The 11,411-nt window shown below is 41.3% G+C and overlaps 1 protein-coding gene across 1 annotated transcript in view; it reads right to left on the bottom strand.

Moving 5' to 3' along the window:
* slc12a2 (solute carrier family 12 member 2) overlaps window positions 1-11,411 on the bottom strand; it is a 67,622-nt gene that overhangs the window by 4,619 nt on the left and 51,592 nt on the right. The window contains exons 21-26 of the mRNA XM_023397828.2: window positions 9,899-9,946; window positions 7,467-7,589; window positions 5,363-5,474; window positions 1,798-1,884; window positions 965-1,100; window positions 607-674 (exon numbers count right to left, since the gene is read on the bottom strand). Of these exons, the coding sequence (XP_023253596.1) occupies window positions 607-674; window positions 965-1,100; window positions 1,798-1,884; window positions 5,363-5,474; window positions 7,467-7,589; window positions 9,899-9,946 (574 nt within the window). The remainder of the gene's footprint in view (window positions 1-606; window positions 675-964; window positions 1,101-1,797; window positions 1,885-5,362; window positions 5,475-7,466; window positions 7,590-9,898; window positions 9,947-11,411) is intronic.

Raw genomic sequence — 11,411 nt, 5'->3', positions numbered from 1 at the left:
CCACCCCCCCCCCCCCAAATCCACTTGGGCCAGCCTTTAATTTCCTTGGACTGAGATACTGACTGGAATAAGATGAATATAGTTTACCAAAATGTTAAATATATGAGGCAAACTCCTGCCTCTCGTCATGATTGGTTCTTATCAGTCATTACTGCCGGACAGTGGTGAATGCAACATAGATAATGCCACAATAGTCACAATCACACTGCTGAATATGAAGAGCACGGCTCAAGACCGATAAGCACCAATGTGATAGATCATTAATCATAACGCAGGTAAAAGTTTGAAATAATCATGATATTGATTCGAAGTCACATCATCCAGCTCTGATCACATGGAAGTTTTCTGTGTCTCTACACTCTCCAGACGGGAGGAGCAGATGTTGATGCTACAAAAGAACAGCCCCTCAAACACTCCTCCATTAAAACAGAAGCTTCAGTCAACAAGTTGTTTTTGTTGGAGAACTTCCTGTCCTGAGGTGACTGGAGGTCATTTCAAGTAAAGATGAAACACCAGCAGAGCAGAGTAAAACACAACTACTGTTACTGAAACTGTTACACTAACAACACACACACACACACACACACACACACACGTGCAGCTTACATGACGATGAGGTTGGCTGTGCTCGAGTGCTCCTTCAGTAGCTCGTTGAGTCTGATCTGACGATTAGTCTGAAGACAAAACAAACAAACACAGGTTCAAACACTCAGGTATCCACTTACCAGATGATTATCACAAGCTGCTGCAGCGCTGAGCTGCAGACCAGCTCACAGTGTTTCACTCTGACTGCAGTGAACCAGAAACACATTCACTCCCCTGACATTTTCTGCTGCTGCGAAGGCTTTGATAGATGTGATCATATGGGCCTTTGTTCAGCACTGACACAGTGTTCAAACCGGTGAAGTTAAAACAGACTGATACAGTGAGTTACAGTGAGACTGAGTGAGTAGGAGGCACTGACCTTGGCGCGGTACAGCTCCAGCTCGTTGTCTGTGATCCTCCACGGTTCACTGTTCTTTAGCCTCTCAGCCGCCTCCTGCTCCATGTCGTCCTCCTTCAGCCGGTACGGCTCGATCAACTCCTCGAAGGCCGTCACGCTGCACAGCAACAGAGACATGGTCAGTGAGGGAGGAGGAATCCAGGTCTGTGATCCTGGATCGACCACGGTAGTTAATGATTATAATGAAGGACAGAAAAAGGTGGAACTCCATAAAACTTAAATCATAATGTAACTGTGACTAACCTTTAACAACAGTGTCCTGCTGACATTTTATCTTGTGATGATTTTATTTATTGATCTTGTCTTTGTGCAGCACTTTGATTGGCTGCTGCTGTTTTTTTAAATTGTGCTTTATGAATAAATTTGATTTGACAACAACAGAGTGATGTCGTAGTTACTACTCTGCTGCTCTCACTTTCTCTTCTCACTAAACAAAATCAGTCTTTATTTAACACTATTAAGTTACCATGACTGAAAGTCAACACTTTCTGCAGTTTGGTTTCAAGTTAAAAGCCTCCACTGACTCAGTGGTCGTAGTTCCTCCCTATTAACAGGCTTTTAATGTGAAACATCTGCAGGAAGAGAGATTTTACTGACAGTGGTTTAACAACGGTTTGAAAAATGACAAATCAGACACAATGGGACTGAATCAGTGACTCTGCTGCTGTAGGGATGGAATCAGTGCTGTAGAAAGGTGCATTACACTGAGTTGAGCATGTGTAGGAATGACAGGTAAAACATGACTGAGCTGGTAGAAAAGCTTTGCTGTTTGAAGGTTATTGAAGAGGACTTACTGCTCCTTCTTGGGCTTGGTGTTTATGTCTCCCAGCACAGTGATGTCAGAGAAGTCTATCCTGAACTTGCTCAGCAGAGTGGCCATCCTGCACAGAGAGCACAAAAGCAAAGAGCTTTCAGGTAAATACAGGAAACCAGCTGGAAGAGATTTTCAATCCCAGGAGCCGAGGACAGAGATAAGAGCAGCGAGTCGACCCCGAGAGGCAGAAGACTCCGCTTTAAAGATCTGTTTGATCGTGGAGTCTCTGGGAGGACGGGGGCAGGTGGGAGAGGGTTTACTGTGGCATTCTGTGTAAGAGAGTCATTTCCTCTATGTTCAACTTCAAAGAAAGAGCCTGAAAGCATCATCTGTCAGGTGTGGAGCGCTTTAGACCATAGCAGGTTCCAGCTGTTGTATCTCTCTGCCATGTTCCTCGTACCAGCAGTTTGAATCTGTACAGGAGCCAGAGCATGGGCCTGGGTTTTGCTTCTGATTTCCTGAATCAATTCAATTCCAATTCACAAGGTCCTGATTTGGTTCAGTAACAACAACAACCTACTGAATCAGCTTCTCAGAGAAGTAAAGCTGCACGTTTCTCCTCTAACCTGCTGCATTATTAACAAGAATCACCTCCTTCTGGTTGTTGTCTGTGTGTTTCTTTGACCTTTGACCTTTTGGATATAAAATGTCATCACTTCATTTTATCCTTATGGAGATTTGAGTTAAATTCATAGAGTTATGGCCAAAAACCTGTTTTGTGAGGTCACAGTGACCTTTGACCTTTTACTTAACCTCTAATCAGTAAATCAATGAGTCCAAATGAATGTTTGTGCCAAATCTGAAGAAGTTCCATCAAGGTGTTACTGAGATATCGTGTCCATGAGAAGGAGACGGACTGATGGACGGACAACCTGAAAACAATTTAGCTCCATTTCTGACTGTCACTGGTGCAGAGGCAAAAAATATCAGTATTTACATTACAAGATGTTATATTAATGCACTTTTATTTGACACGACCCACAGTTTAGCAGTCAGTAATGTGCCTTGCTAACATACGCTGGTATAGCTACAGCGTGAACCAACAGCTGCATACAGCGTCTTCTTCTATCGGCTTCTTCTTGCACTTGACTTTTCTTTTGTCCGGCTCTTCTCCATCTTCACTGTTTTTAAATTAAAAAAATACAGCCTCACATCTGCCTTCAGAGGAGCTGCGTCTGCCATGTTTTTATCTCTCGCATGACCAGATCTCGTAGCACGAGGAGGCTGGTCACACAAGGTTACAGCCCCACACGTCCACAGGAGACTGTAAAGTCGATATCAGATTATTCACACGAAGATCAATTTGATCAATTTGTGATTACTGCAGAGATCAAAAAACACACAGCATTAAACCTGCCTGTTGGTGAAGACATACTGTGTGAGTCTGTGCATGTTTGACAGGGAAAACATTGAATCTGTTGAAATGGACAGTCTGTAGTTTTGTAGCAAACACAAAGGGGATTTCAAAGTGCACGCTGAGATAAAAGCCTCGGCTGCTAGCACCAAGCTAATTTTATCCAACAAAAGGAAGTAGGAGGCAGCTGTAGGAGACAATGAGAGACAGTTAGAGTGGGGGGAAAAGAGAGAGAGAGAAAGTGTGTGTGTGTGTGTGTGTGTGTGTGTGTGTGTGTGTGTAAGAGAGCGTGTGTATTAGCAGCAGAGGGTGACAGATGCTTCTGTGCTGTTTCTGTCATGAAGGTTCAGGTTGATGCAGATAAAGATCATATTGAAATCATATGAAATGTTCCATCTTTAAAGGAGCAGTGCAACATTTTGGGAAACAGGCTCATTTATCAGTCTCATGTACAGAGCTGGAGTCAGAACATGGTTAAGTTAGCTTAGCATAAACACTGGAGGCAGAGGAAAAAGCTAACCTGAAAAAAAAGCTGACAGTTTGACATGTGTTTTATTTTTGGTTGGACTTGCCCAGTAAGCATAGCGACTGTATCTGGTAACCCAGGCAACAGCTGGAGACAGAGGTACTGTGTGTGTGTTTGTCAGAACTAAGCATACACACATAATAGGCATAACTGTTCATTCACAGTCACATAAACAACACACAGCATGTTCATCAACTGTAGACATATCAGCTAGCTGTTTCCGGTTGTCATGCTAAGCTAAGCTAAGCACATTCTGACTCCAGCTCATTCACAGAAAGGAAACATGTTGAACTTCTCCTTTAATAATAGATAGCAAACATAGAAACTCATTTCTGAAGAGAGTTAAAGTGGAAGGGAATGTTGTCTTCATATCGAGAGAGTTATATAATCAAGTAATGAGACTTCTCCCCACAATCACAAGGAAATGAGTGTTTTGGCTCTGAGGAACAAACAGAGAGAGAGACCATGTTCACTTCATCTGTTGTTGTTCCAAACATCAGTGTCTTCATCCTCCACACTGGTGGGTTCCTTCTGCTTTCACTCATTAACCACAAAGTATAATTTACATTAGTGACCACTTTCAACTACATTTTATATTCTTCTCTCATTTCTCTCTTCAGACAGTCAATTCTATAATCAATAATCATTTTATGAGATTTGAAACTTCACTTTTACTTCTTGTTAAATTATCATTCAGGGTCCTTTAACGCACCACAGACCACATGACGGTGACACAGTCACTCAGGAGAATTACCTGTCCTCAGGTGCTTTCAAGTCTCTGACAAGTTGATCTTAATGACAGAATCATGGAGAGAAATCAGAGGAAGAATTTTGAGAACAAGATCCACTTACTGAAAAGTTTTCGGTGCTTTTAGCTGCATCTTTGTGGCCTTTGTACAAGTGCTATTTCTAAGGTTAATATAAACAACAAGCTCAAAAAACTGAGAATAGTTTGGTAACTAGTCAGCTCATTATTATTATTATTATACGTTTTACCTAGAAAAGATGATTTCAGGACTAAGTCAGGTCAGCTTTTGTATTTATGGTTGCTAAAATCTAAACTAACATAAAAAGGTTTTGTTTGTCAAGTAGAGATAAGTGAGTAAATCATAAGTCATTTCACACAGTGTGGAGTTCCTGCCCTGTGTCCTGAATATGGTGCCAGAGACGTCAACTAAAGTCACTAAATCTGAAAACTTGGAAAAATGGCAAGAACTTTATTTGCTGATCATTTACAACTAAAACACGTGCTAGCACAGCATCAACAGAACACACTGTATCTGTAGTGTGTGTGTGTGTGTGTGTGTGTGTGTGAGTGTGTGATGCTGTCAGCAGCTGAGCAGAGGAGTGTGGTGCTGAAAGGAAAGCAGATGTCTGCTCTGTGTTCACTGCTAACGAGCTGCTCTCACAGAACGTGGCTCCACCACCAGCTGTTAACATGGTGGACATAGCAACAGCAGTATCTATGAACATAATGAATACTAATACGGGAGCAGCTGAGCTGTAGAAGACTTCATCCTGCTCTCTGCCGGCAGGTGAGGGTCAGGCAGGAAAAGTGATCTAACATCTCCTCTGTAACCTCACATGAAAGTGGACACACACATGAGGAGGAGGAGGAGGAGGAGGAGGAGGATGAGGAGGAGGAGGAGGAGGAGCAGTACTCACGCTCGGCGGTCGTGGTCGATCCTGTTGATCTTGCCTCCGATGAAGACGCGGATCTTGCAGTCCTTCCACCTCTTCTTGTTGGTCAGCAGGTAGGGGATCAGCAGGGTCAGACCTGGATGGGAGACCACAGGCCGTTTTCAGTACAGAGTCAGGTCCAAGTTCAGACTCTTGAGGACAGAAGGACTGTTTACATTTGGAACAGCAGCTCACACTTCAACACACCTGAACCTGACTCAACTGTGACCAAGTCATCTCAACTCTAACTGTTTCAGGTAGAGAGCAGACCTGACAGTGAGTGTAGTGAAAGATAGACTTGATATCTAATCTGTAACGTATGTGGACCTTACTGCCTCTCTTTATTTTTAGTTAAATATATTTATTTGTTTACTACTGAGATGCGGTGGCAGATCTGTACATGTAAGAACGCACAGAGTCCACAGAGGCAGCACTGCTGTTAGACTGCCCAACAAATCATGGATTTATTATGTTTTCAGCTTCTCAGACAAAAGAGCAGCAACAAATATAAGATTTAAACTCTGAGAACGAATTTTATAATAAATCTAAACGCAACAACAACAGAGTGCAGAGATAAAACTTTCTCCCAGGACGATGGTGACCATCTGGTCACGTCAGGAGCTGCTGAGACAAGACAGTCCTCAAATCTCCAAAAATGCCAGAGCGGACGCCATGTGAATAAACTGAAATCTAGATTGTTACTTTATCACCTGAACAAATACCACAACTTAATGAATAAAGAAAAAAAGAAAAAAGTTGTTAGCTTTACACTCAGACTCTCCACCACTGCTGCTTGTTCACGTGCAGTGCATTCTGGGACACATTCTGCCACAAGTCCACACAAGTCAGCCACAGACACATCCTGGATAAAAGAGGTGGAGCAAGAAGACCTCGGGATGTTTGGTCTGTACTTGGCTGGAAGTGAACTCTGAACTGCACCAGAACTTGGACTGTGACTGATGATGTTTCACATACAGAGAAGAACTCCATGATGTAAACATTACACACCTGCTGTGTCTTAAACATCAGACTCTTTCCTCCATTTTTATATTGTTATTTTAAAAAAAAAATTTGGGTAGATGATAAAATAGGACGAGGAGACCTCCAGGTTTTTGTCCACTCTTCACCATCCAGTAGGAGTCACTGGTGCAACAACTACGACATAACGCCTCAACAGCTTCCCATCCACTAACACTTGGTGTATGTTTATCAGACTATCCACATTTACTTATCTACAGCACTGAGTTCTTCTGTGTTCGTGTTTGACAGGACAAAATATTTTGTGAAATTATAATAAAGTGTCTGTTCAACTAAAAAAAAAAACATTCTGTTCTAATTCCTTCAGTGGTGATGTTAAATGCTTCATGTGACTTCCACTCCAGAACATATAAGCTGTGATCCAGAGCAGGAGTTCAGACCTGAGCCACAAGTCAGAGCACTGGCCTCCAAACATCAGCTGTGCCTGAACCACGCTGAGCGCCGGCGTCTCTGCTGTCAACAGAGATGAGGCTGATGTGATGAAGACCATCAGATGTGAAGCGTCACACCTCACGAGTCGTGCCTCTGGCCTCATTCACATATTTACACCTTACTGTTCTGATAAACACCCAAAACCCTTCTGTCCAATAAAGAATGACACATTAACATATGAGCTGTGTCAGTCAGTACTGATCAACACGTCACTGACACACTCAATCCAACAGCTAAGAGCCGAGGATTCATTCTGTGTCTTCCTGTTTTTAACATGTTTATGTGCAAAGTGTTCACATGCGATGCGGACATTTAAACAAATCATCTGTAATGTTAATATATACAGTACATATTGTATTTTAGACAAAATCTAATTTTTCCAACACAAATTTCGGTTTGTATTTAAGTAAATAATTAAGGCCAAATTTCTTACTTTTCAGACACTAAAGTGATGTTGTGACTGCACAGATGAAAACATGTGCGCAGCATGAAAATGAGTTCTTTTACTTCGGTAACAGCAGGTGATGCCTGATGCCTGGCAAACATTTCAGTGTGTGTATAACACTTAACTACGGACTAATCTCCTGTAAACAGATTCATTTCTTTCTCTCCCACTCACCTCCATCATCAAACAGCCACCAGACGTCCACGGTGCCCTTCCCTTGTTTCTTCTGGAACTGCTGGCTGGCCTCCAGCAGCCTCTGGTCAGACACGTTCAGCGGCACAGTCGGACTCCTCTTGTCTGCAAAGCCACACATACACGTCCACCACACACACACATACAAGCAGCACCAACAGAAGAAAACTCATTTAGATGGTCAGATAGAAAACTAAAACCACAATCATGTTGACCCCACACTGTGTGAAGGTTGTGTAGATTTGTCAGCTATGGGAGGTTCAGTGTGGCTCTAGGATAATGTCTGTGTTTGAATGACAGTATGACTATTATTTTGAAAAAGGACTGATGGTGACACATATTAACCAATTCTAAAAAAAAAACTAACCACACAAACCACTGAACCTCAGTGCTGCAGCTGTGATCTGTGTTGCAGATTTACTTATAGTTTTACAACTATGGATTTTATTCCTTACTTGAGGATTTAAAAAATACTTTACCAGTAGTTTTACTTGTTTTAGGAAAATATTGTAATAGTTAAAAATCTGTTACATTTGTAAATTGTTTTCTAGAGCATAAAAGTCAGGGGAGTGAAAAGCCACAGACCGATGACTCTGAGGAACTCTTCATTTTCTGTTTTATGTGTTTTGGATTAAATGTTTTGCGAACGATCCTCAGGAAGTGAAGATGAGCAGAAACAAATCTAAAAATAAGATGACAGCACCAGAGTTATGAGCCGGTGCCTTCAAGCCAACCCTGCAGCAGAGCAGCAGAGCAGGTTTTACTTTCAAAGGAATTTCACAGTTGAGGTTTGTAGATTGATTTCCTTCCAGACACTGTATAAAAACATCGGCAGGTTTATTTTAGAGTTGAACTGAATGTATTATGAATGTAATGTCAGCTGCTTTAAACTCTTGTAGGTTTTTTTTTTCCTTTGTATTTTTACATTTTTATGTGTAAAAATGAATTCGCTGTTGTGACATTCATGTTTACACACTGACTCATTTCCAATCACACTTGCACAGGCTTTTTCTTTAATGTGAAAATGTAGAATGTACAGTATGTGTGCAGTATATGTTTTATTTTTCTACACAGGTCTCTCTTGAAGAGAGATCCCAATCTCAATGAGACTACCTGTTTAAATAAAAGATTTAATAATAATAATAATTTTAACTTGAATTAAGTCATTCTTACTACAACTAACGACATAACGAAAAAACTAGATGTGAAAAAACATTTTCATTAAATGGAATAAAAATAAAAATGAGGCTTAAAAAAAATGATAAGTGAATCTGTATTGTGTGTTTACAAAACTAAAATAAAGTAAAATAACAGAAAATGTCTTCAGTTTCGTCTCTGTCAGTTTATTTCATACATCAGTCTGTGCTGTTTTAGGTGAATATGAAATCGTTTTTTGATGGAGCAGTTTCTCAGTATGTTACTGTTAATGAACTTCAGTGATGAGCCACAGAGCTGCAGCTGGACAGTCCAGTTCACTGATGACTTCATGTTCAGTTGGTTTAAATGAAACACAACCACACAAAGTCAAAACGAAATACAAATAAAAACTAATGAAAAATCCCAAACTATTATAACCTATATAACTCTAGCATTAAAACCTGTCAGTGGCTTGAAGTGAGGATTTTTATTGCTTTTAAATTTAACTTCTCATGAGTAAGAGAAGGAATGAGTTTTCTTACTTTTAAAAGTTACAGAGCTGCTCTTTAAATTTTGATATAGGTGGGATATTTTTCTAGTGTGTAGTGAGTTCTTTAATGAACCACAGGGGAGACACCATCGATACTGAACAGCAAACAAACAGGAGAGAAGCTGTGAGTTAGCAGGAGTTAGTGGAAAGGGCTGGAAACATGGAGACAGGAGGAGGTTTTCATCCTGGAAGAGAAAGCTACAGACAAACTGTCAGCATCAGAGACAGAGAGAGAGAGAGAGAGAGAGAGGAGAAACAGCAGGCGAAAGACTGAAGACAGTTCGGAGGAAATTGAAATGTTGGCACACACTCGCAACATGAAATACTCAAGACTTGGATTGAGTCAAAGGCACCATCACACACAGCAGCGCTTCAAAGACTAGGCGTGAGCTACAAGCTGGAGAGAGCGGGAGAAAGAGAGGAAGAGACTAAATGTTATTCCCTGAAGCCGAGAAGCCAGCGGGCCGGACACACGGGACAGACGGCCAGAGACACAAGACAGAGACAGCAGGGAGCAGGACGGTATGTCAGGAGGATTTCAAAATATAGTGTGAAAAACGAGGTGACGGAGAGAGAAAGATAGAGAGGGCGAAGAAAGGAAAGTATGACTTCAGAGGGAAGTAGCACAACAAAGAGAAGAAGAGATGGAGGAAGATAAAAATAAAGCAGAGAAAGAGAGAGAGAGAGAGAAGAGTTTTAAGGCAACTCAATAAAGTGGATCTCCTGCCTTTTTTCAACAGGGGCTGAGTTGGAGCTTTGCCATCATCATCGTCATCTGGGAACGTTGAGACAAAAGGAGAGAAGAAAAAAAAAAATCATAATTGGGGTGAGATGCTGTTTTGATGTGCTGTCAACTCAGAACCAAGGTCTCTCCATCATGAATTCAGATGAAGTACAACAGAGAATGTAGAGTAATACAAAACTACAACACAACATTATAAAAACACAACAAAGCAGACATACATGTACAGTGTGGTCCGGAGGAGAACGGTTAGCTAACACACAACATGTTCGTGAAGACACAAGAACCTTTAGTGAAGCTTTTTCTACAGCTGCGATGTCCTGAGCAGTAACAGGGTTTACACAGGAGTCCTGGAGTTCAACTCAACGCCTTTTAAGACCTTTTCAATATGTTTTAACAACTCAATGACTCTTCCAGCTGTAACCTGTTACCTCAGCAACACACCTTTAACTTATATTTACTAAAACTACACATTCTCCCATATTCCCATCTGAACCACAGAGGAGGCGGGAAAATCTCCTATTTTCAACAAATGGAAATTCACTCAACTGTTGCCTCCAAACAAATCTTCCTCTTTTGAGAATAGTCTCTGGTTTGAGTCCTCTCTCGCACAGGGGAGGGGATGGGATTCAGCCTTATGCTCATTCTCAGACACTGTGTTCCTAATGAATGTGATCTGTCATCACCATCCCTGCACACAAGACAGTCTCAGTCCAGACTGTTCTGGTCTGGTCTACCAAAGCCTATCAGAGCAGGAGCCTCCCTGTCTCTTCAAGCATCTGTTAGAGACTCCTCTCTAACACCTCTAACACCCCCACATGTCTAACTAGCTCCTACTCCGACTTCACCTGATCTCCTCCACCAATTAAAAAGATGTAGTACTCAGTTCTCACACCAAGGTGATGAACCTCACTGTAAGTCTCTTTAGATAAAAGCATCTGTCAAATCAAAGCTCTTGTCAAGACTGGTAAGTAAACAGCTAGCAATAACGAAACTTACATATAGCTCCTTTAAGAGCCTTAAATTACACTTTTACTACCTGATTTACTACCTTTTAATATTTTTTAAGACCCAGCAGACTAAAAACCAGAATAAAACCAGCAGATCTGATGCAGGAATGTACAGTTAAATCAAACAGGTTTCCACTAACCAGCAACACATGGACAGGAGAGAGTATTAAATACATATGAATCAGTTCTAATTCTCAAAGCTGGACAACTCCACTGAGACTATGCATGGATTAAAATGAAAATCTCACACAGTGACTCAGAGTGGAAATTAGGTCCACAGAGAGGAGAACTGGGCACAGATTCGGTCTTAATGATGGCTCAGGTTGGAGCTTTGGCCCAGGCAAAGAGGATTAAAAAAATCAAGGCATTCATCTTGTTTCAGTGTGTGAATGTGGCTCATCCTTCATTTAACATTTAAGACAAAAAACTAAGCATAGTGCGGCAGAGGGCTTTGTTGTTCATTTATCATTTAACAACAGTAAAACACT

The sequence above is a fragment of the Seriola lalandi genome, unplaced genomic scaffold, assembly GCF_002814215.2.
Source record: "Seriola lalandi dorsalis isolate HSWRI2012SDOR001 ecotype SW California unplaced genomic scaffold, Sedor1 jcf7180002054939, whole genome shotgun sequence".
Taxonomy (NCBI): domain Eukaryota; kingdom Metazoa; phylum Chordata; class Actinopteri; order Carangiformes; family Carangidae; genus Seriola; species Seriola lalandi.
This window is presented reverse-complemented; position numbering and strand designations above follow the sequence as displayed.